The 26,476-nt window shown below is 43.1% G+C and overlaps 1 protein-coding gene across 5 annotated transcripts in view; it reads left to right on the top strand.

Annotated features, from left to right (window-relative positions):
* The window catches only part of LOC117219261 (uncharacterized), a 57,031-nt gene extending 31,025 nt beyond the window's left edge, over window positions 1-26,006 (top strand). For 4 of the 5 annotated variants that reach the window (XM_033468250.2, XM_033468249.2, XM_033468252.2 and 1 more), the window contains 6 exons: window positions 6,904-7,010; window positions 8,962-9,266; window positions 10,713-10,890; window positions 16,420-16,589; window positions 19,967-23,415; window positions 24,183-26,006. In XM_033468250.2, coding sequence (XP_033324141.2) covers window positions 6,904-7,010; window positions 8,962-9,266; window positions 10,713-10,890; window positions 16,420-16,589; window positions 19,967-23,415; window positions 24,183-25,302 — 5,329 coding nt within the window. In that variant the 3' untranslated portion in view covers window positions 25,303-26,006. The remainder of the gene's footprint in view (window positions 1-6,903; window positions 7,011-8,961; window positions 9,267-10,712; window positions 10,891-16,419; window positions 16,590-19,966; window positions 23,416-24,182) is intronic. The other variant, XM_033468253.2, reaches the window with a different exon arrangement.
* The last annotated feature ends 470 nt before the right edge of the window (window positions 26,007-26,476 follow it).

The raw sequence follows: 26,476 nt of genomic DNA, 5'->3' as shown, positions 1-26,476 counted from the left end.
GCTTCGTAAGAATGGCAACGCCGAGTTTGTTTGGACTTTTGACAATTTTTGTTGCTGGCATGGATTCAATCATTCCACGGTTCCTTCTGTTGTGAAAAATATTCTGTTCGGAATTATACACGTTTCGTTCGATAAAGTGTCTGTTCCGGTGGAATTTTTACGAGAAGAATTGTTACCTCTTGGGAACATTTTCAAAATGTATTCTCTTGGAACAGATTCTGTACATTAGAAGCTCCATGGAGAGAAATGTTTTGGAAACGTTTATTGAAAAAAGTCCCTACGAAATAAATAAAACTCCGAATTATTACATGCCTGATTTATTTAGCAATATTATGTAATATTATATAAAAATTGAAGAAACGGTATGAAAATCGAAACATAAGTATCACACTTGTATTAGAAATATTGAATAAAAAAGAATCAATTGAATTCACAAGCAAGACATCTTCTACATTTGTAGAACACACATTATTTCTATAATCGCTCAGTATAAACTTCAGTGTTGAAAAAGCACGTTCAACGCAAACTTGCGTGACAGGAACGCCATTTAATAACTAGTACTGGTAATCGCTTGGTTTACTATTTTTTAATGAAGTAAAAAGCGTTGAAAAATATCAAACGGTTTACTTCTTATAGTAATTTAAAAAAGAAACTAACAGACGGTCCATCCTGTACAAGAAAAAAAGCAAATTTCTCCAATGCACCAAGATTTCCATCAATTTCGTACACGGAATTGCCGCGTCGGGTTCCGCGAAATGTACAAAGCTCGTAGATCAGAAGTAAATATTAGCTTAAAGATCCGCGGCGTTTAAAGAGATTCTGCTGGCCGGGTCCTTCGGAGCACTCTGCGCCCGGAGACCTCAAAGCTCTCTTTGATCACGGGCTGCCACCGAACCAGGTCAAACTGGACTTTGTATGAGATTAAAAGCCAGGTCAGTCAACTCTTCGCGTGTCCCTTTGTAGAGAAAGTCTGCCCTTCGGAGCCGTTTTTGCTGGGCTGTCGCGTGAACCGGGATGAAAATCGTCGGCGTTCCGCGATCAATCTGTTCGCCGAGGCCTGCAATTTTCGGGTGCATCGATTTTCAGAAATAGCCTAATCCGTTCAGCCCAGGGAGCCCTTTCCTCTCGAAACAATGCACAGATCTTTGAGCCCGAGTTCTCGATGCTTTTCGAATCTTCTTCGCTCGCCCTTCTTCCCTTCCTTTCTCGTTCTTCTCCTCTACAGTCCTCCCCTCGGGGATTTCTTTCGTTCGTTTTTCTCGCTCGCCAGTCCTACAGACGGAGATATATTCTTCCGCGGATAGGAACGCCGATCGATTCTTATTCCGACGCCGTTCGTCCGCGTAATATCCGACAGGCACGAGAGCCAGCTTACGTTTTCTCTCCTCATCCCGACGCCCTTTCGTCGCGCCATCGCCGCTGATGAAAATGAGAGGCCACTCGAAAACTTTCGCGCCCCTCTACCGGAAACCACTTCCCCGCTTTTTTAGTCGGCTGCGGCCGCGTCGAGCAACCCCGAATTAACACGACGGCAGTGTCAGTCCTGGATGACACGATCTTCTGCATGGTGAATCAGAGTTGGGCGTTGTTCGAATCGTTTCGAATAAATCTGAGATAATTGGTCGGCTGAATTCTTTTCAATCGAATATATTTTAATCGAACAACAACAACTCATTGTTCCTAACAAATTATTCCATCCATTTACCTAAATAATTCTGTATTCTTCATTCGATTAAATTATCCGGATAAATAATTATCTCAGATAATTAGTCGACTGAATTCTTTTCAATCTGAATTCTTTTTATCTGAATAATTCTGTATACTTTATTCTATTACTATTGCTTTTATTTTTACGTAATTTCGTGACAGTACATTGATACAGAATCGTACATACATTCAATCTTCATTTGTTGTTTTTAGAACGACAACAATTTCCGAAGCAACATTTGGAAGAAAGTGAATTATAAAAATTAACAAGGAAGAAATTAATCGATTAATTATTATTGTTTATTTATTCGATAGATAGATTAATTCTATGAATTTCTATGCGGAATAATAATTGTCTTCCTTGATTGCAGCAAGTAGAAGTTAATTAAAAATATATTCCTTTAAAAAAGATATTATAGTAATTTCTCCCTCATTCGTGCTCAGACTGCGCACAAAAATGGACAATTCGGGAAGAAGAGATACGATTATTCGAGACTTGCGGCTCGTTTTCATACATAGTTGTCGATCGTCAACAACTACCAAATTCTACCTCTTCTTCCCAAATTGTCCATTTTTATGCGCAATCCGAGTGCGAATTAGGGAGAAATTACTGTGTGCATTTCATAATGCCTTCAATATTTTCACCGTTGTACATTTCAACTTATATGTCATCTGTTTAGAAGTCGACTAGAAATCGTTCCTAACGAACATAATTGAAGCCTTGGAACGTTAGATCTGTGCAGAGAAGACCTTGATGCGTCCGGATCCTTTCGTAACACGGGATTAAAAGTCGATCGACAGATTCTTCCCTGTTTTAAGTCGATAATGGACAAAGCAAAGCGGTAAATTTTGTATCGGAGAATGGCCGGGTCGTTCCGGCTTTCTATTTCCCGCATTTTGTTCTGTTTACTGTTTCGTTGGGTGATCTTATCGAACGGCGCGGCGGGCGCCGTCGGGAACGAGGGAGCAAAACGTAGCGGTGGATCGCGGACAAAGGTAGCTCGGTTATCTTCGTGAAACTTTAAATAGCTTTTTCGCAATTCACTCCGCCGCCGGTCTCCGCGGCGATAAAAATGCAGAGTTTACAAAGCAGCCGTTACTCTTTAAGGGGCAGGGGCCAATTTTCTTTCGCGGAACACAAGCTTCTTCTTATTAGCGGGTTCCAGTGAATTCCGCGATCGTAAATGGAAACAACCCTTACTTACGAGTTTGAAGAGAACTGGTTGCTCTTTTCACCGACGCTCCCTTCCTCTCTCTCTCTCTCTCTCTCTCTCTTTCTCCCCCTGTTCTTGGGTAGCGTAATCATCGTGGAATTTCGCAACTGATGGTCCGACCTATAAATTTCGGGGATGAAGCTCTGACCTCGCAACGTCCGCGCTGCACCTGCTCCGCCATTTTTACTGCGTGGTGAACTGTTTCCGTTTTATTTATTTATTTGCCCGCGACTGGATCTTTGTCCAAACACGCCATCGTTTTTTATCGTCTAATTTATTGAAAGAGAAATCCCTGGTACGACTCCTTTCATCCTCTCTGTTAAGCTTTCCAAACTTCGCAGAAATTTTGGAAAATCGAGACTCTGGACACGGTACTTATTAGAATTACAGTAAATTATCCCGAATCGACGCTCAGTTTGTACACAAAAATGGACAATTTGGAAAGATTATTTGAGCCGGTTTTTTATAGTTGTTGACAATCGGTAACTATAAGAACGGGCCGCAAGACTTGAATAATCGTATCTCCTCTTTCCAAATTATCCATTTTTTGGTCTCTTGAGTACGCACTTTTTAGCCAGTTTTATTCGTATAGTTATCGCTCTCCGTGAGCCAATATTAGGATATAAACAGAATATACGAAATCATGAATAGAACTGCAACATTTTCGATAAAATCGTATTTTCTTTGGTAATGGATTTCGAGAGTAACTGCTCGTCGAATGAAACATGAAACGGCACTGTGCTAAATTTCAATTAAATGTGCGCGTTATAAATTTCGGAAGATTTTTATGCGCTATAAATATGTTAAACCTGCAGATTAACAGAAGTATGTTCCATGATTTACTCCGTGCTGGAACAATACAAAATGGCAAGATAAAATATATTAAAATGTAACAGGAAAGGTATATAAAATTAAAATAATGTCCTGGATCGAATACAGAAATTCGCTGCTGAAATCCAAATAGTTGCAAATGCGAAACTTTTATCGCGCCACAAAGGATAAAGGAAAGAGTACGCAGCAGCGTTTCGAGGGATAAGGCATCGGTAGTATTCAGGTTTTAGGGTCAAGGAAGCAGTGAGCGTACGCGGCCGTTCGATTTTCTAATTTCCGGAAGCGCGTTCGCCGAAATGAATGAGCGCCGGTCTACGATGAATACTTCCAGCGTTCTAGGGTACCAACGTTCCAGCAGCCGGCGGTCTGACCACCGACGACCATATCCACTTCGAGTCCAATTCTGCCGGGATTCGTGAGTGAAATACGTGACGTCAAAGGTCGGAGTCCTTTTGCCGCGATGCGATGAGCGTTTCAAGTGCTTCAGCCGGGCCAACTTGATCGAAATTCAGAGTCTGGTCCCGATGATTTCAATCATCGGAACTCGAGACCTTAGCAGTGACTTCCGCCCGCATCGACCTCTTCGCCGGTAGCTAACTTCGTAACTTGCAATCGTTCTCGTTCTCATGTGTTCGGTCTCAGGCAGACCGAACGTGAGGCTTGTTATGGTCGCAAGATCTTTTCGGCTGCGATGCTCGATGCTCCCAGAAACGTGGGTGTCATCGGGCGGCCGCTCTTCGTTCTCCGCGAACCGAACCTCGTCGACAGATGCTCATAATTTATCGACATGATACCGGTAACGTGTGAAATGCAGACATCGTGTAGAATATCTGGCGGTTTTAGGCGAAGCACCGAAGAAAAGTGCCATGAAATCCTCGAGAATTATGCTAATATTATGCAGTGGATAAAAAAGATACTGGCACATTTTCTAAAACGGTGTATCTTCTTTGAAATTGGCTTAAATGAATTGAATTTTGTGGAGATGAACAACGACGAAAGTACATTTTTTTTTAAATTTTGCTGTTACTTGGAATGACAAAAAAGTTAAACACAATTTTTAACTTTTTTATCTGATTCTATAACGGAACGCAAGACGCGCTACTTCATTCCTATCCAGTAGTATCATTTGTCCAACTTAATTTTTCTAGAACACGAAGCCTTAAATGAGAGAATGTTAATCTTTTTTCTTGACGGATTTTTGCATGTAGAATCACTACACGGTCGATTCTACCACGATTTCCAGCACAATAGATATTCGAGGACGCAATATTCATAATCTCTTGAATCTCTCTCTCTCCCTCTTTCTCTGTCTCTCTCTGTCTCTCTGTCTCTCTCTTTCAAGTTTCTTGTGTCCCTTCCGATTCGGATCGGTGGATCGCGTAGTATACAACGATCGGCGTGTAAAAGCGAAAGGAGGCAAATGTAAAGAACGGGAAACCGTGCGGGTACCGAGGCAGGAAAGTGTTTCCACGAGGCCGCGAGCACCATGGAAACTCCGATCGCTGTTAAGCGGATTTACGGTCGCACGTGCGGACGTTTCACGGGCACAGCGGAGCAGATAATGACGTTAAGAGGATCCAGGAGCTTGCGGTGGCCCATGCGCTCACCTACCGGCACCGTTCCGACGAAAAGTGTGCGTCCACGGTCCGCTAAATCTCCGCTTTTCAGCCTGCACTGTCTCTGCCGAACAATTGCCGCGTCGATTTGTTTGGGACGACGCGGGCCACGTCGACAACACGCACCGTTCGCTGTTCCGTAATTACAGTAGCAACTCGGTAATTGCACGCGGCCTCCAATTCGATGGGAAACATTTTGCGCGCGAACTATCTTTTGCGACAAACTCGGGACATCGATACGGTAAAGTTGAAACGTTCCATTTATGTTGCACTGAATTTTTAGATCGGATAAAAGGCAGTCGCGGGGAGGACTCGCCGATTGTCCATGGATTGCAATCAGTCGAAAAACATTTCACGAATGTATTTTCCTTCAGACGAGTTCACACGAAACAGTCAGGAATAGTTGGCGTGAATAGCGAACCCCTAATGAGGCTTTACTGTAGTCGATTTAATGGATTCATTTATACGCTGTGCATTCTTATGAATTTTTTATTTATTTTGGATTTCTTCAATTTTAAAATGAATTTTACATGTTTGCAAGGAGTGTCGATTGTTCACACTGGAACACTGCGCTCTTTTAGAAGTACAGTAGGGGTTCGTTATTCGTTCATGATCAAGGATAATCTTTATCGGACAATAAACAAAAGTCATGGACATGCAGCGGGTCGTTACTGTAATCCTTTCATAACCTCTTACAGTACTTTGACGAGTCCGACTTGTCATGAAAATTTCTAGTAATAACTTATTCAGTATAGATGTTATTCTGTCCTTGAAAATTGGAATAACATTCTAATCTCTTATCATCAATATTTAAGCATTCGAGTAAATTTAGGCACACACATAATAAGCATCAATTTTCATATCCTTCTAAGAAATTATTGCAATCGAAAAATTTCTAATCGCAGTAACTGCGAAGAAAATGGTATGTTATGGGGTTGATTTGGTTTCAACTACGTATTATAATTCATCGCTGCTCTACTTATATTCTTAGACAACACAAGATCGAATCAAACACATTGCTCAACACAAACGAATAACACTTACACAACTGCAGTAAAAAATCACTATATGTTCCCAAGTTGTGACCAAGGTGAACAAAATATGCTTTCGTTAAAACTTTGAAAAGATAGGAGTGCTTATAAACATAACAGGACAAATCCTGATTATATAGATTATATATATCGATACTTTACTGTAACTCTGTCTTTTCTCTTCAGACTGGCCAAACCCGAAGTCCGCTGTCCTGAAGTGGCAGGACCGATCGCTGCCAATTAATAACAGGTCGCCCCCTCCCCCACTGATACTTGACTGTCTTCCTCTTCCCCGATCAGTGAAAAATCGAATCAGAAACACCACGTGCCCCGGCGAATAGATTTCCCGAAGAATCCGACCGGCTTCGATATTCCGTGCGAACGAACGAGTTTCTCGAAGTTGTAACAGTCGAGAGAGAGAGAGCGGATCCATCAGCACGGCCCGTTAAATTAACGCAATCAATCAAATGGCTGAAGCGTAACGCCGGCTGAATTCTGTTTCAGTTATCTGGAGATATACAACGAGAGGGTGAGAGACCTCCTGAAGCCGTCCTCGAGCGCGAGCGGATTGAGAGTTCGCGAGCATCCTCGACTCGGCCCTTACGTTCAAGGTATCGGCAATCGGAGACGCTCGGCTTCCTAGTCCCGGATAATTGCGATCTTCGGGGGAGAAACTTACCCCTCTCCCCGTTCCTACTAACCCCGTTCTAGCTTCTTTGTAACCTTGCCGGGATTTCTTCGAGATCTCGCAGTCGATTCCTTGCACTTCCGATCTGGGATTCTCTCGTGTAACACGCTGAGATTTCTTTTCGGTTCTCTTGTTCCCTTGAACTTGATAGACTGACTCCCACTTATATATCCCCAACGATGTACGATATTTCGATTTTCCTTTCCAATTCCGCTCAATCCCCTTTTATCAAAGACAAAATTCACTGACTCCGATCCTTTCTTCCTCTCTCTCTCTCTCTTTCTTTCTTTCTTTCTTTCTTTCTCACGCTTTCTCCGCCCTTCTCTCCGTCTTTCACCTTCTGCCACGATCCACCAGCCTGCTCCAAATCCCCCGTATCTCATGCATAGAGTTTCGATACAACTGGGTCAATTTTCGAGTCACGCCTCCCCCAAGGTGAATAGCTAGCTGACACCTTAACGGCTGACGACGCAGGCGTCACGTCAAATGAATATTTTATCGAATCTGTTTCCGCAGCTTCGTCACATGGGAGGAGTTGTGACAGTTTCGGAAAGGTTACGGGATTTCAGAGCGGCACGAATCAACAGCTTCGTGGAATTCGCTGGAACTATTAGCGCTGTTAGCGGAAAGTTCGCTTGAGTTGGTCCTGCTAGAAAATTGAAAATCCTGTTATCAGTTCGTTGGAAAACAATTCAAGACCAACATTTCACAACCATAGAGAACGTGTTTAGTTTTAAAAGTTCGACATACACAAACTATTCGATTCGATTCAACGAGATTAATATAGCTAGTGGCACAGAGTTTAGGTTGACTAGATCAGTTGGTAAAATCAGGATCGCACTACTGATTTCTCAAAAAAAGAAAAATAGGTTTGTCTAGTTCTTGGACACGACTTCTGCATGTTGGATTGATGAAACGGTTTCTCTTCAAAGTAACACTAAACCTACCACAGTTCTACAAACTTTAGAACGCTTAAATTGCGTTATTCCAGCATGTTCTGTAATAAAGATTTTCAAAATCGAAATGAATTCGTTCTCCTAATTTTTTTGTACGGAAACATCACTATTGCTGCTTGGTAGCTTTAACACGTTCGCTATCAGGATCTGAGAAGAAAATCTTGGATCACGGCCAAAGATGTTTTTTGTTGGAATATTTATTTATTTATACGTACGAGTAAACACTCACTTTCACAACAAGAAGAAACAAAAGCAAAGTCTTGTCCTAAATCTAGTAATAAATAATATGCCTTTGAACTGGCACCGGTCTTTCAAGAGTATATTTACAGAATACCAAATAAGAGAGGATAAGTAAACAATTTCATTACGAACTATTGCTAATTAATTACAGAACTAAAAATCATAATTACCTCCAGACCAAGAACATTCTACATCTATTTACTTGTCTCTTAGCTCAACAATACTGTTCATTTCGATACATGTTGCAATATGTTATCGTCAGACTGCGAATTTTTGTGCAAAATAAGAAGTCTATCCAATAATTGCAAGTCGCAGGAGCAACATCAAAGTTCATTTCTCTCCTCACTAACTTCAACAGATAAACAATAACGCAACAGTATTTTCAAATTTTTGAAATGTTTTTTCTAGTTTGCAATGGATCCACTCATTTCGAACAAAAGCGCATAAAATCCGCAGTCCGGATATCACAAACTGATAAAGAACACGCACCGCACATTTACGGCGGTGGTAGCGAATGTGTTAATGTTAAGATGAAATGAGATCGATCCTTCGTTCGGTGTATCCATGACCTTGCTTCTGACCCGATTTCTGGCCCAGTTTGCGATAGAAAACAGCGCCAGCGTTCTGGACGAGGAAACCTGTAATAAATGCAAACTGTTAGGTGGCCGTTTTTTGCAGGACTGACCCACCACGTGGTTCGCACCCTGGGTTCGTTGATGTCCTACGTGGAGGAAGGGACGAAGGCCAGGAAGACAGCGTCGACCCAGCAGAATCCTAGCAGCAGCCGCAGCCACGCACTGCTGACGATCTCTCTGATCCCGGAGTCGAGCGTCGCGGTCGGCGCTTCATCCGCCTCCGCTTCATCCTCCGCGCGGAGGCCAGATGGTTCATTATCACCACCACGCGGTGGCAGTAAACTACGCTTGGTCGATCTGGCGGGTAGCGAAAGCGCGGCCACGTGCAGCGGCATCCACCGGCTCAAGGTGAGTCACTCACCTAAAAATAATATCGACTTTGCTCAGCCGTGAACCGACCGAGATCGATAGGCATCGAGTCATTTCGAAAATTGAAGACCTCGCTGCAGTAACCGGACAAGTTCTACAGAACGAGAAGCGCATATCTTTTACTGGAAAGAGAATTTGATTTTTCCATCGTGTCTTTGATTTAACGTTTTGCAACCTGATACATGTACTTCGGGCCAGGGTGCATCATGGCTCCTTTCAATGAACCTAATTTTTCTAGTGACTTATTCGTCCGTCATTTGTAATTTGATCGCTGCCCGGTGTTGGTAAGGTCTATCTAATGAATGAACACACAGTGAATAAACATTTCTCGTATTATATGAAAACATTACGTTTATTATAGCTTATCACATTAAAATTTGTACAGTACTTAAATTTTACACTTTTCTCGTTCAACACTTTGACTGCCGCGAGTTATTTATTCACCCCATTTATAGCAATAATTGATAAATGAAACACCGAACGGTGAAGAAAAAAGAAGAATTTGAAAATACTGCAGCATTGTTTTTACTGTGTTAACATCATTAAAAGAAGAAATACATTTTTGTCTAATTTCTATTTGATATATTCGGCGATGAAAATTTTGATTTTACGTAAAAAATCCGTAGAACGTAAGGATGTTGAAAAAGTAAATGATCCTATAAAACTTATGTTCTCCATTCTAATTGGACAAACTAAAAGATTTGAGTTTTATGAAATTTTTTATGTTGCTTGCGTGGCAGTCGAAGTGTTAATTAGCATTCAACGACATCTAATGCGGTCAATGTAACTATTGGCAACATGAAATATATCATTTGTATCCTTAGGTGTGTTCAATGAAACGATGATTATCGTGTTTGTATAATACCATTCATCGGAGTATTATTGTTCGTACGTTAAAAATATTTGTCCATTCACTGGCCGTTTGATGTATTTTGCACGACATCTTAACCCTTAATCGGACTGTCAAGTACTGCCGGTTATTGTTTCAATGAATATTGCATGTCTCCAAATTAATAAGTGCAAGTAAATTTACGTTGAAACACTGCAAACTTGATGAGTTAATAACATGAATTTTGAAATAATTACATGAAAGTATATTGATGATAACTTATCTAAAGTTGCGTGGGGCATCAGCCAGTAAAGAATTAAAAGAAGCTATAATCATTAAAAAATCCTGAAATCGTGTTCAGGGATATATCAACTTATTAGTAAAGCAGCTCTCTTAGAATAATATCGACGTGTTAATATTATTATATTATATGAACAATATATTATAGTATAACAGCATATTATATATCCTATTAGGTCGTTCCTCTCCGAACCGCGATTATTGTAAAGATTTTGTGAGACGTGTGTTACACCGTTGACGCGAGGAACACCATAAAGCATGTAAATTTTCGAAAAAGAAGCTTGTGTTTCTTCCAGGAGGGTGCGAACATAAACAAGAGTCTAGTGGCTCTAGGGAACGTGATATCAGCCCTCGCGGAGAGAGGCTCGACCGGAAGTGGTCCAGGCAGAAGGTTCATCCCTTACAGAGATTCCGCGCTTACTTGGCTGTTGAAGGACGCACTTGGCGGAAATGCCACTACCATTATGCTCGCCAGTAAGTGTCTTCCCTTTGATCTTCCCTTCTTCTGCTCTCACTTTCCCCCGTCCTCCGAACCGCCTCCCTCGCCACGGCCACGTCCACCTGTTCCATCGCGTCGCATTTATTCTTGGAAGGCCCCGTTCTCTGGTGCATCCATCCATTAAACGATGATTTACACGTCCAACGAGCGGCTTTCTTTTTCTCTCTCTATCTCTACCCCCTTGTTACACCCCCGCGTCTCCCGCTCGCTAATCCGTTTTACTCTCGTCCCAGATTCTCCCACGGATACGTCCCGTATCCATTTTGAAACGGAGTCGTCTGCGTTTCACTTTTTTCTACCCCTCGCCTCCTTCGTTGCCCCCTCTCGGCTAACTTGCGATATTTAATTCGGGATGACGACTTAAGTGGGCTTGAAAAAAAATTGGACGTCGCATTTCCATCCCCCTCCCTATTCTCCCCACACCCCCGCAGTATCCTGAACGTCCGACGCTTAACTCTCTGTATCTTTCTCTCTCTCTCCCTCTCTCTCTTTTCCTCTGTCTTTCTCTCTCCCCCTCTCTTGTGCTCCGGCTTTCCATAAATTCCGGTTAATTGCCGGAGGAGAATTATTATCGCGAGCCTCTGATTCATGAAATTGTGCCCGCGATACCGGAGCGCCGACCGAGCGCCAGGATCGTAATTGGTTTAAATGCTTTTCCAGGCGAGCTAAGGCGCGGCCAGATTATTATTCAATAACCGGCGCGAAAAACTGTAGTAACCGGAATTCGGTAAATACGAATAATCCTATCTCAGCTTGTGCCGACGTAGCCTCGATTGTACATACGATGCGGTAGAGGGACGCCTCTGCGGGTTTAGCAGTTTGTAGTTCTCACTGGACGCGCGGCTGAAGGTGTTTAATTAACGGCTGAAAGAAATTAGGGACAATTAAGATCTGCTGTTTTATCATGTTGAGTCGTCGGATTTTTTGAAAGTAAGTGGTAAGTTCGTTTCGAAGAACGCATAGCGCAATTAGAAGAAGACCATAAAATTGCAGTATTGAGGTATCATTGGCAGAGTAAATGGAAAAACATTCTAAACCATAAGTAAATAATTATTTTAATGCGGGCGAAAAATATAAACGCTAAACTCTGAAAATGTAGAAATACAATGCGATAAAATATGAAAAGTAATAGTAAATAGAAATAAAACGTAGCTAACGCTAGGAAAAACATTTTACAATGTCGACAAAAATCGTAGCACACCGGTTTTACTACCATGAAAATTTCGTATCAAATATTTAACCCATTCCTTCGTGTAGAATCAGTGTGAATGACGTTCAACTGACAACGACAACATTCTCATAATTTAGTAACAGAACGCTCATAGATCCTTTGACAACAATCCGTAGAATTCGATGTAATTAAAGAACTTGAATAGATCGTAATTAAAATATGCAATTAGAAAAAGATATAGAATTAAGAAAATTAACTTTTGAAACTCAAGGTCAAGTAGTAACATGCAAGACATTCTACTGCTCGAAAAGTAACAATCCTGCCACGATGATGACGCAGTAAGTGATTAAGCGTACGTTGATTAAACACTTCGCCGTCGAGCGCTACAAACCCATAAAGTCCCAGATACTATTTTTCCAGCTCTCTGTACATACATAATCCCGTAGCGTCACACTAATAGATGATCGTTGGGTCAACGAGGCAACGTAGATTTTACTGGTAGATGAACATGTGTACCATTAACAAGATTGGATCACGCTGTTTCACACGTAGCTTTCATATTGTACGTTTCGGTCGCGATAAATCGCGCGCCGGCGCGGCGGCGGCGGCGGTGGCAGAGGCGGCGGAGCAACAACGGACGTCTTTGGTGTCTTGGTCGAAGAACTGCTGTAGTAAACTTCCGCAAACGGGTCGGCCGTAAATCTTGTAGAATTTAAACGTAGTTAGACACCGCACCGTAGAAAAGTACATACCTAGGTACACAGCGGAGTCTCTTGTTCTGTGTATGTTACTCCGCAGGGTCGACTGGAAATCGTGGTAACGCCGGAGATGAATGAGCGCACTTCTGCGCTGCGGATTGTGCCAACACCAAAGAATTCTCTTGGTACCAACGAACGCTTTTTTGACGATCAGCAAATCCTTCGGGATTCCCTATTTAATCACGAATTTCTGAAACATCATAGCCGAGTGCCGGCAATAAATGGTGTAAATTCGTTCTGCTCCTACGTTTACATTTAATTACAGTGGGACACCCTGTAACGCGAGACGTACGTTCCGTTTATACAAATCAAAAAGCACACGATAAACAAGTAGTCGTTTTTTTACGTGACAAAATAATATGCATTTGAGTTTATTTCTTACGCAGTTCGCGCAGTTCTTACCGTTGAGGCTTTCGGGCGTAAGCCGCGTCCTCATGTAGGAATTTCCAAAAATTTGGAACGTTTCGCAAGCATTTCTGCCGCTCAGAAATTTCATTCATTCTTCGGTTTCACTGAGCTGAAAATAATGAGCAGCTATTCTGAAATACTTCGAATTTTTCTGCTTCAAATAACAGCTATTCAACTTTCTCATATAGTCATAAAGTATGATCAACTGGAATTTTTATTATACCGCACTTGGACCGTCACTTAGTCCAGTTTTAAGAGAAAAAGCTATTGCGTTTTAAAAGGTGTTCGAGTACTTTCGTGGGCCGCTGTAAATGGTTAATCATTCTACAATTTTTCGATGGTTTTCGAAGACATTTACTTTTGCTATGTGTTCACAAAATAAGCGATTTAAAATGGAATTCCGAACGGGGAAGACCGGAGATCCGTCGCTTTCCCGAGTTCTACATACATACAGCTCCTCGTTGGCCGCGATTTTCAGGCCACCCGATATAAGAAAATCCTGTACGTAGCGTGCGCAACGCAGTGGCGGGTTTTTGCTGGATCGCCACGGGGGAATTCGCCGTTGCAATAACTAGAGCCGCGTTTAATTCGGATTATTCGGCCCCGCGGGCCAGCGCGGGCCGCCGCGTCGCGTCGCGTCGCGCGTCGCCCTGATACATTAGTGGATACAATTACCAGGCTGGACTAGAAAAACCACGGGAGCCAATTACCGACCGGCCTCTCTGTCCGCAGATGTGTGCGCGCGTGTGTCGCGGAAACGGAAGAGTCCCCGAATATTCCTAGGGCCGGGACAGGACGCGTATAATTAATCGCGGCGAAATATTCCAAACCGCTGATCATCGACGGCTAATTGAATTGCTAATAGCATTCGGGTTTATTATCGAGCAGGGGAGAGACGGACGGGGAACGTTTAATATTCAGTGTCTGCGTTTATGATTGACCGCGCATGGAACGGGGAGAGAAAACGGGAACATGGACAGGGATCAAGCTTTCGGGTGATGGCACTTTGTCGAATTAAATCCGGCCGCCGAACTGACGTTTTCTCGTTTCGCGGAAGATCGAACGTAGGCGATCGAATTTCCTGATTTTTCCCACGTCGGACACGCGGTCGGTCGGCCACGCTCTTTTTCGATTCGATTCGATTCGAGAATCGAGGCGGACGAGTATTTAATTGATCGTTCCGTAGAATTCAATTAGCAAACCGCGGGGCTTCATGCAAATTTATCTTCGCGATGCTAGAAGCCTGTGGGCGGGTCAATGCGATCCATTTGGAGTATTTATTTATTTATAATTACCCGCGGGATTCGGGTCCTTCCAGTAAACCGTTTCTTCCAGAAAAACGTTTCAAACAAGAGTTATACGAAATCGGGCATACGCTAATATAATTGATTTCTATCGGTATTGCTTTTTCATAGAGATCTGAAGGTCACTTCGAATTTTTCAATCGTAACGTATAAAATTATTACTGGAAAAAAATATGTAAAGCTAAGTAAAAAACTATATCACAATATAGGTCCAAAATCCAGTAATTAACGAAATACTGATTAACTTATGTACAATGTAGAGGATGCTGAAAATGTTGCACGTTTTTATCAGCACACGTTTTCCAAGTGATTTTGAAATCTCGGTAAAAAAAGAAGAAATGTGGACAACAATTATACCTTGGAATTATATGTATTATATCCTACAAACTTTTGTTTGAAACATTTTTATACAGAAAAACTGGCTAAGAAGTGATTCGGGTGGCAGATCTTAGTGCGCCACCTTGTATATAAAATTGCTGTGAACGACAGAATGCTCTACTAGATTTTAAAAAAAAAGAACATTAGGTTAACCTGTTGAGGGTATTGTATTTTTAGTGTTTAAAAATTAAAGAGAACGAGAAAGTAGCGATTAACGAAACTGCACAAATTGTGGAAAATGTAGATTTTGAAATGTTTAGATGCACTAAGAACATTGTGAGCACGTTAGATTGTAATTGGTCTTCAGTTGTTAGTGGACCTTTTGAAATACTTTTGAAGTTTATCATAAAATCGTTTATCGTGTTTTCGAGGAATCTGATTGTAAATATCAGCCTTTAGCCTGTGTACGACAGGTGTAAAAGATGTAAAAAGATACCACTTCCTGTACAAACTAAAATTTTTGTGGCAACTTAATAAAGTTCGCGAATTTCACTTCAATAGATTTCGAGGCAAAGATTAAATAAAAGAGTAACAAAAGGAATGAAATAATTTACTTCAAGAAGACTGCGCACAGCGTGATTGCACTCTGCCCACGCGAAGATCAACGATCAATCGATTGATCGCATTGTAACCGATCGAAGAAAGGGTCGAGGAAGTTTAGAATCGGTTCCATAGTCTATCCAACGAGATAAATCAGTATAAAGAAACGCACAGTAATTACTAAACAGCGAATAATTATTCAAAATAAACACGTTCTAAGCTAATTATATTAAATGTAAATTAAATAGAACTATATTTCTCTTATCAATAATTCCAATAAATTGAGTAAAACGTAGAAACATTTTTCAATTTTTCTAACTTTCTTAGAGTTCTATATTTTCCTTGGTCATCTTTAACATAAATGCATAAAATCTAGTAATTACTATACTGCGGATATTCATGCAAAATCAAAGTTGTTAAAGTTAACTGTAAGAAACAGAAGTTAGTTGCAAATATCTCTCCTCTTTCAATAATTGTAATAACTTGAAAATAATGCAACAATTCCTAATGTAACTATTAATCGCAATTAACAATATGTCCAGTTACTACGATGTGCACATTTAATAGAAATGATTAATTAATTATTAATTTTAATTAATAATTTAAATAAAGTAATAATTTTTTCTAACCAGTAGAAATTTATTCCGAACCCGACTTTTAACAGCTAATAACCGCAGTCGTCAGCGTTGATTATGCGAATATTACGCAGCCTCTTTGTTTCCATTTATGTATCGACTCGTCTCGTTGGTTGGGCCATAGATCGTACTCGATTATGGTGATCTTCCGCATCGTTTCTCGTCGCCACGCGAGAAAAATACGAGCCGCGGTAACGAAAGTGGCCGACGACGTTCGGTTGTTCGCGGGCTGTCGATTCGTGGTCACAGCGGTGAACGCGTACCTGTTAATTACCACCTGTTCTCTGCACCGTTGCTTCCCGTTTTCCAGCCATATCGCCGGCAAGCGGCAGCTACAACGAGACCGCCCACACTCTGCGATTCGCGCAGAGAGCGCAAAGCGTGGTCAACCGACCGGTGGTCAACGAGGATCCCGTGGCCAGGGTCATCCGAGAGCTGAGGGCCGAGGTCGCCAGGCTCAAGTCCCTTTTGTCAGAGAAGGTAAGGTCGTGCCACCGAATTAAACATCTTTTCGAACCGTCCAGGAAGTGAAATGCTATGATTGCTATGAAATGTTATAATTAGACTACGGATTTTTATGCAAAATAAGAAATTTTCTACGTTTGTTGCAAACAACAGGAGGAAATTCTTTCTTTGTTTAATAACTTCAATGACTTCCGCGTAATGAATCTTTGTTTTTAAATCATATCAATCTTTATCGTTTTACAAATTGCAGCTATTCATTTGAATTATAAATATATAAAATTCGTAGTGTAGTTATAACTAGAGTTATCTATCTAATTATAACTCCATATTTTACTTCCGATTTGTTAACCCTTTGCACTCGAATGGTTAATCTGCAGAACCATTGAATATAAACTATGTCGTTTTTCAAAAATAATTTTTACGCTATTAAAAAAGTAACTGTTGAAAACGTGGCTGTTGTCTAAGCCAATAGGCTTAATATTATTATATCCACAAAATGCAATCAATCATATAGTATTGTAATATTCTAGGTCGAAAGAAATGTGTTGGTTTTGCAGTTAAAGTAGCTTCGAGTGCAAAGGGTTGAAATGATTACAGACAGAAAGAAATTTTTTAGTGTTCTCTTGCAATTAACATACAAAATTTCTAAACTGAATACAACGAACATTTATCATTTAAGGACTCATGTTAGTTAACGATCTTACAAGATGATGACGATCTTTTAGAATGCACTTGTTTATTCTTGCTTGAAGCTTTTGTACTAGTATCTGTGTTATTTTCAACACATTTCCGTATACGACACGCGAATGATAACTAGCTTGTAGATTTTACACTCTTATGATAAGGACAATAGAGAGAATAGAATATTGGAACAACATCAACACGAAAATAAATTACTAAGAAAAAAATAAATATGACTATCCTATCTCTTGCAACCGATGCAAAGAACTTTTATTTTGCATAGAGATTGGATGTATTATATAACGACGACTTCGTGGGTGCGAAATGAAGTGTCCGCTAGCAGTGGCTGCAGTAGCAGACACTTCATTACGATCACGATTTCCCGAGCGTCTCCGAAGGACGTGCATAATTGGATCTTGAAATCGATGGAATCGAAACGCTGATCCAGCGCGTTGATACATCTTCGTCATTCGGTTAAATCTTGCTGGTCGCTGCCATCAATTCGCGATTGCCGAGATGAAAGCGTTCGAAACAGCACGTCAAAGTGTACGCTCGGCGTTGGTAGGCTCTCGACAAGCGAAAATCACTGGCCGATGTAACAATATCATAAAGAGAAATTCGAGCGGACCAGTCGACGGCCGATTGTGCAACACGCGCGCTGGAAACCGAAGGATATTGTAAAATCCGCCTTCGGCCGTGGAAATGGGGCGGTAATGCGGATCACTTATTAAGCGGACGCACCTGCGAACTGTATTTTATCAGCAATCGTTCGTTCGTTCGCTCGTTCGTAACGTTCCGGGAACGGAACCACCGGCGGTCGGTCAATGAGTATCAAATAAACGATCCATGCATTTCATTTGCGTAATGACGTTTCGGCGCGAGTTTATACCGATAATAAACTCGAGCGATTTATCGACGCCGGAGCCGCGACGCGCGGACCGGTGCTGCGGTGTTCGCGCCGAGCGATCCTCGCGCGTTCTAGAGGCTTGCCATCGGGCACATTTTGTAATCGGTCGATTGCAAATCAGCTCCGATTATAAATAGACGCCCCCCCCCCCAATTTCCCCGGTGGGACCTCTCGCCCTGTTTCACGGAGTATTTGCTAATTTATTTTTCTGTTTGCACCCCACCTCGCGCTTCCCCCCCAACTGCGCGATGTAACACGACGCCGCCGTTTGTCGAGTCCGAGCGCGAAAAGTGCCATTGTTGCGGCTTGTTTATCGCGAGCACTTTATGTAAACGCTGGTCGCTGGGATAATGATTTTCCCGGGCCCTCCTCGATGCTCGGAAATCCCCTATTATTGAAATGCTAGAGGGTTCGGCCGTCACGATTGACAAACAAGGTCTGCAGGTCATTTTTACATTTATTCGTGTCTAATGGGTTTTCGTGAAGTGGCCTGTGGTCTATGTCGGAACACACGCAGCAACAACGCTTCAAAGGATTTTAAATTGGCAACGGAAATCATGGATTTCTTAAATAAATTTTTACGCGGACACGATAAATTGATTCGAGTTTTGTTCGGACCACTTTCAAACGGCTTTTACGAGAAAAATGATTGATAATATCCTCGATTGCTACGCACAGATGTCGAATTCTACATGAGTGATTGTGTTCCGTCCTTCGACGGAATTTTCGCCCTGCATCCGTCTAACTTTCTCCGGGACGAATTAGCTTTTCCTTGTATCGCCAAAAAACATTTATTGACGGGGAATCTTCGGCTCAACGAGACTAATTAACAGTCCTTCAACGAACGACATGCAATCGACAAAGGGTCACGTTCGTTAGATTTTCAATTTCGTAGAGCCATAGCCTTCTTTCTTGCAATTTCTAAGTTTATGAATTTTCGAGCCATCTTCTTTCCGGCAATAAAGCCATTTCTGCAGTTTTGCAGCATATTTTATGACAGGGTTGCTAGCACGCACAGCTTCGGTCGCCCTTTCATCGCGTCACTGGTCGAACAATTTCTAGTCTTCTGTCCACGAAACAGTATAAAAACTCGAAACCGATTTTTCTCTTGGTCAGTGATCACTCGTCAATTCATCGTCATTTAGTCTTCAGTCATTCGTCGGTCATCGATCAGTTGTTAGTTGCCTAGTTCACACTTCTCCAGTCATAATCTTGTTCACGCTTGTCGAGCGGCACATTCTAAGTCAACCAAACAGTTGTCCCTTTTTAATTAAACGGACAACGATATCGATCTACTCCGTCGCGCAGCGTAATCGGCTTTACGACCCGAGAGATTGTTTAAATCGCGGAGTGACGATATCGGGTGCTAATACGACGCACCTAAACAGATTGCGAGAAGGAAACCTTATGTTTCATCACGTTGAGTGCCTGCCTCGGTCACAGACTATTTTTCAAAATTCATTTTTATTGTAATATATTAGAGAAACCAGAATTTTACTAGAATGTTTACAATGTTAAATAGTTGTGTGTATATAGCGTGTGTAAATAGTGCCATCCACTACGATAAACGTTAATTTTCTAGTTACAATTCCATTAAACAGGTGTTTTAATTTTTTTGAAATTTTTGGGGTTCACTAAACGTGTCAAGTATTATGCAATGAAACGATTGTCTAAAAGTACAGAATAATCAGTCCCTTCCAATTAGCTCTAATAGCATCTAATACTATCTTTATACACTCACTTAATAGTGCAACCAGCACTTAGTTGATGATCCTTCAATTAATCCATTGCTTCTTCTCCACAGAACGCAGAGCCGATCAAAGCATTGTGCTCCTGTCAGAGGATTCAGGATGAACCGCCAAGTCCCGACAGTACCGGATCTCCAGAAAAAGAATCGAAAACATTAATCGATCCATTCGAGGTCCCAGATGCGGACTTCAAGAGGGAAGAATCCGACAGGCACTCGAAACGAGAAGAACAACAACTGCGTAGAAGTCATCTGCCTTTCCGAAGGTCCACATCAACTGAGAGTCTGTCAACATTGGACACCGGTTGTCCCCTGAAGAGATTCGGTTCGTATGAACTTCTGCCTTCGAAGGATCGCTTCGAAAGGACCTACAACCGCGCTCGAGTGACAGAGTTGAACGACGAGGAGAACGAAGTCAGCGAGATCCACGAGTCGGTGTTCGTCGACATCCCGACTTTGGTGGCAGTATTGATCAAGCCGGACGATAATCTACAGGAATCGTCGACGCAGATCGAGGAGATTTGCTCGGACGAGGTAGCCGAAGACGGGATCGACGTTGAATTCATCGGAGCGGAGCACGAAGGGTTCGACGACCAAGAGAAACTAGAGAGCCTCGATCATGACGATAGGAGCAGTTCGGTGAACTCTTGTCAAGCTTCTGTGGACAACGAGTTAGACGTCTTCCAAACGGACATCTTCAAATCCTCGTCCACGCCTAAGGAAAAACCAAAGTTCAGGAAGCAAGACTCGGTGGACTTGCTCTCGGTCCCGATCCCCTCGAATCTTCACATTTCTAAACGATTCGGATCTGTAGAGGCAATCCAGAGGAAGAAGGAGCCATTATTCCCGTTGGAGAGGTCCCACACGAACTTAGAGAGGCGAGTCGTCCCGGATAGAGCTAAGAAGTTGAATAACATCCGTGAGATAGAGGACCAAAAGCTCGCCACTAAGAGTTTCTGGTCAAGCAGCAAAGAGCCGCTGCAGAGGAAGGGTAGCAACGACTCGGACAGGTCTTTGAAGGACTGTGGCTCGGGTAAGTCGAAGAATGCGAGGAAGCCAAGCTTGGAGAACTTGAAGAGGAAGACCAGCAAGGACAGCAGCTCCAGCAGCTCCAAAGACGAACAGATCTCGATCTCCAGTCTAACAAGGGAGAAGCTACTGCATACAAACGACTCGATCGAGCAGGAATCGTCCTCCACGAGATCTCACACTCCTATCCAGCGTGTCAAGAGGGCTCAGATCGTAGCGGCGGTCACCGAGAGGCTGTACTCCAGCAAGAAAGTCCCGGAAGATGCTTCTGGGATCAGGTCACCACCAGAAGGGACGGAGGTAAAATCTCTAGCTAGGATGAAGCTGCAGGAGATCTCGAGGAAGATGCTGGGAAAGCGAAGACGGGTTTGCGTGGACACGCAGACCGACTGCTCGAGAACCATCCGCATGAAGGACACTGCGTCCTTGACGGAGAACCCCGAGATCCAGGACGTGGCAGTGCTGACGGACAATCACGAGGACTGCGAGATCGTCGCCGAAAGTAAGACGCCTGTATTGAGGGTGAAGGAGATAGCCACCTCGACTGACAAGCCAAAGACGAGCATCGTCAGGTGCAAGGACGTGGCCAGCCTTGCCAATGACCTGGAAGAGTTCGAGTACGAGTTGCATTCTCCGCGACACGATTCGGGAATCCTTTCCGATGACACGCAGAACTATGCCGAGAGCAATTTGTCCAGTACAGAGGTGTCCGACGTCTGCCAAGAAACTGATCGCGGACCGATGCACGTTGAAAGCTCTACCAACACTTTGTACTCGTCCTGCAGGAGCTCCGCGGTCCAGACTCCAAGACCCAACAGTCTCTATCCGCGCAGGATAGAGACCAAGGCTCCTCCGTGCATGCGACAATGCTGCAATTCGGTCCAAGAGCCTGCTAGGAATCATTCGTCGATAGGTAGCCCCGAGAAGAGCGTGATTTCCATATCGCTGCCAGACACCATCAGCATCACCATTGAGAGCACGAACGTCCTAGAGTCCCGGATAGCGGTGATGGACAGCCTGGAGCAGGAGAGGGCCAAGTCGAGGACCAAGGACGGCGAGGTTCAGACCGAGGAGATCAAGGACACTAGAGGCGAGGCTGTCTGCTTCAAGGACGACAGTAGATCAACGCTCAGTCAAACGGATAGCAGAGTGTTCCGGATTGAAAATATCTTTCAGGACCCTAACAACGTTTCTAGAAGGGTGGATGCGACAGGGGGGAGAGTGGATGGGCCGAGGATGAGGAATTCCATCACCTTCAGGAACTCTCTCGGGACTTCGTACGTATCCCAAGTTCGGGACGGCGAAGTTGGAGGGTTCGGAGCAAGAAGACAAGGCGACGGGTTCATCAGGGACGGTTTAATCACCGAGGCGTTCATTACGAAGAAGAGGTTCGATTTTGGCAGAGACGTTTGCGACGATCCTTGGAGGAAGTGGTCTGTTCCGGCAGCTATGAATTCTAAGATTCAGAGCATTGGGTGCAACGACGGATTCGCGGCTTCTTCGTGGCAAGGTTCGCAGGTCGGCGAGGTCGCTGGGTTGGCCTCGTCTTGCTCGAACTGTTCGAAGATGGAGCCCGAAGTTCAAGGAGAGTCGATGAAACTACCGGCTTTCGAGAATGGCACTGTCGAACATGATCACAGTTTCTCGGACGACAGCTTGGACTATAACGAGAACAATGCGCTGGGCCAGACGGTGCTGAAGATGGCCGATTGCGATCTAAGAGAGAGCCTCTGTCCGCCCGACGTGGTGGCACACACCAAGAAAGACTGTCCCAAGGTGTCTACTTCGGAAGCAGAGAGCAACGAACCCGCGGATTTCGAGGAAAGTCAGATAGAGTTTCCGAAGATGAAGCCGTCGGATGTAGCAGAAGTTCTTCAGGTGCACGATTACAAGGACCTCATCCTTGGCAGACGCTGTTACAACTACGAAGACGTGAACGAGGAACCTGAAGACTCTAATCGTGTGATCAACAGTGGGAAGAAAAAGGTATCCTTTTCGAACAGTGGCGAGGCTGAGAATAAAGTGTCCTTGGAAAAAGAATCTTCCAAGCAGGGTCCAAAGACTACCTTGAAGTCTATCATCAAGAAGAGGAAGAAGAGGAACATTGCAGAGATTGTAAGCAGTGTTCCATCGTCCAACGATGAGACCGATGATTCGCAACACGATGAGAAGAGTCTCATTTTGGAGGACGATTGGAAGGACAAGGTTAGCGATGCTGAAGAACCGTCTAAGGAAGGCTTGCTGGATTCGAAAATGGATGCAAAGCAGAACCATAAGAAGGTCAAGTTCTCAGTGAGGAATCTTTCCGAAAATAGTGAGTCTGACAGCTGCGAGAACGCCGAGGACGAAGAGGAGGATGTTCCCCGCAACCACGTGGCCAAGAAGATCCTTGAAGATTATCTTAGCGAGGCTGTGACTTTCATGCGGAACCTGAACTCAATCAATGAATCCATCAATGTCGCTGGCATGCTCGACAGGTGAGAGATATAATTATTTTTTCCAGTTTAGTTGTTCCACTTGTAATTGACGGAGATAAAATGGTCGCTTCATGATTCAGTAAAAATTTTATTGGAGATAATGGAATAAGATTTTATAAAGTAGAAGTATTTTATTTAGTCCAATTAAAATTTAAATGTCCAGTTAAATGGCATAAACTGTGTGTGTTTTCTGTTTTAGTTATTAGAATTCAATGAAATTAGAAAGATATACATCGGCGCAAAAAATGAATTTTCATATATGAGAAAATAATTCCGTCACCCACGTATCAAGGTGTTAAGGGATATAGTTTCCATATTCTCAATCTTTAGATATACATATTTTCATGGTCAGCACCCTAAGTAATCTTTGATAGTAAAGAAATTAGTACAGCTTTACGTTTCCTTCAGGCACAGTATAAGACCACACTCAGTATAAGTCCACTCATAGGATCTTCCAAACTAAACGATTGTTCAGAAGGAACTATTTTTTCTGAAAAAACATTGACATTTTCCTTTTCTTTCTTTTCTTAGTTAAGTTCATTTGTATGTCATCTTATAATAAAAATTGTGCTTTGCATTATTAGCGGCATTGTTATTTTTTCACAGCTAATTTGCAACATCCTTATTTATCTGAATTCTAAGGTTAATGGGCATAGACCGATCCGTCTGTTTCTAAAAGTCTAGTTTCTAAAAGTCTGTCCCGAGAAGGAAATGCATGTTGCGTCATGTATCAATTGCTAAGGATAACCCCATCGATTTTCCTGAAGGTGTTCATCGCCCATCCACCAGAAACGGGTTGGGAAGCAAGGGCCCCGTCGAAGAAGCTATTCTTCCCCTTGGAATCTGGACCACCCGAGGCAAGAGGTCGCGGTGACAGACGACGCCGATTATCTGAACAGCGACGAGGACATTGTCGTCTCGACGGAGTCGTACGATCGTTGTCTGAAGGGTATCCAGCGGCTAGAGGACTGCATTCGGAGGGTGGACAGGCATAACGAGCTGCTTCGCGTGAAATACGGTGTCAACTGCGGATCTGCTGGCGCTAGACTGGGTTTAGCGAGTCCTAGCACGGATCGTGCACCTGCGACGAGCGACTTCGTGGTTTCCGGTGGTAGGGAGGACACTTCTAACATCGCCGAAGACTGGACCAGCCCTCGATTCGTAGAGTATTCACCCCGATCGAGTCTACAGTCTACCAGAACGAAAAACGAAGAGGAGGACCTGGAAAAGAGGATCTTCGATCAGCTGATGAACGTGGCGAACGCGACCAGCTGCAGAACGTCAACGAGGCTTCAGAATAGGTTCTCCAAGAGCTCCGACCGCAGACCCCGAAGCCCTGTCACTTACTCGAAGCTCCGGGAGAAGTACAATCACGCGGACGAGTCTTTCCACGGCGATCTTCAGGGTAGCTTAGATTTGAACGACCAGAGCTACGAGATCACCGGAAATTTGTCCGTCGCCAAGACCCATGGCATGTCTTTCGAGGATCTAGAGTCCACGATGGAGGATGACTTCTTGCCGTTGAGGAGGTTCGACCGCATCGAAGGCAAACTGCGCGTCGACTCTTCCAGGCTGCAACGGGACGATTCGTCGAGCAGAAGAGCCGCGAGTCACGACGACGCCTTCGAGGACGAGTATTTGGCTCTGAAGAGCAGCTACTCGTCGCAACGCGTGTCGGACGCTAGGGGATTCCAAGAACCGCACGATTACTCGCGGAGAATTCGAGACGGTGACTCGAAAGTGTTCCCGAAGGATGACGACTCGAACGAGACCCTGCAGTTCAGGGACAAACTGAAATACCCTGGCAGTCCTAGAGCCAGATTCCTCGAACTCCTGAGGGAGAGACGCCGGATCGTGGAGAGCAGCAGAGGGACGAGCGCCTCTTGAAGTCGAGGGAGCCCGCATCGAGATTCTCCTCGTCGCATATTTTTCTATCGGTACCGCGTGAACCGCGTCGGCCTTGTAAATAATAGAGCTCAGTCTTTTGTAACGTTTCCGATCCTCGCTGTTTCACCTGGCATCGCTCTCTCGCTCCTATTTCGTGATATTAAAAGATCTTCCTCAAGACTGCGCCGTTCTTCTCCCCCGCAGAATTGTACATAATCTGACGGATACGCGTCGCAACGGAGAATCTTTTCGCTTCTCCATGCCGGAAACTGCATGATGAAAGTTGGCTCACGAGGGCCGGAAATTTCTGATCCCCGGATTTCGTGGAAACTATTCGTGGGCCCCATGAACTGACTTTTCGAAACGGAGGAACTTCGGCGTCGACGATACTCGTGGACAATTTTCAACACTTTTCTAATCCTTGTTCGTTACTTCTATTATGTATCTAAGAAATGCTGTTAATAAATTACCATTACTTATTATTACGAATGTCTTGACCGATTTGTTGGGGAAGGAGCGACTATATTGATTGATAGGTTTACAGAGCTTTCGACAGACAGACCTGAGCACATTTGAAATAATATCTGAAATGTATTTTATTTTATCCTTATTTCCATGCCTGTAATCATTTTTTAATTAATGTTATGTGAAATATTATTTGAAATAAATTTCAGATTCATCCGTTGTAATATTATTTCAGACAACACGTATCTTGTTTCGCAATTATTTCCATGCCAGTGATCACGTTTGAAATAACGTTATTTTAAATATTATTCGAAATAAGTCTGAAATTCTTCTTCCGAATTATATGGCGAACCAATTATCATCTCTGAGTCTGGTTTATACTGATATCCTTTGCTTCACTATTTACTTGATAAAAAATGCTGTAATCTCTCTCTTTGAGATACTTTTGCTTATTTACTTACTTACATTGATGAACTTAGTACAGTGGTGCACAATTGAAACATGAAATCTTGTTGAATTTACTCGAGATCCGATGACAGTAATAAGTTGGTGTTACAATTATATTAATTAATTAATTTCAACTTTCGCATAACGATCTACAGTCTGGTCATAAATGTTACATATGAATTCTAATTTGCTAGCAGTTGTCGGTGAGGCTATGAATTTGGCCTTGACGGAGTTGATCATCATGCTGTAGTTGTGCAAACGG

Source organism: Megalopta genalis, chromosome 2, assembly GCF_051020955.1.
Source record: "Megalopta genalis isolate 19385.01 chromosome 2, iyMegGena1_principal, whole genome shotgun sequence".
NCBI classification, from domain to species: domain Eukaryota; kingdom Metazoa; phylum Arthropoda; class Insecta; order Hymenoptera; family Halictidae; genus Megalopta; species Megalopta genalis.
Note: the sequence above shows the minus strand (reverse complement) of the source record. Positions and strands in the feature narration are given on the sequence as shown.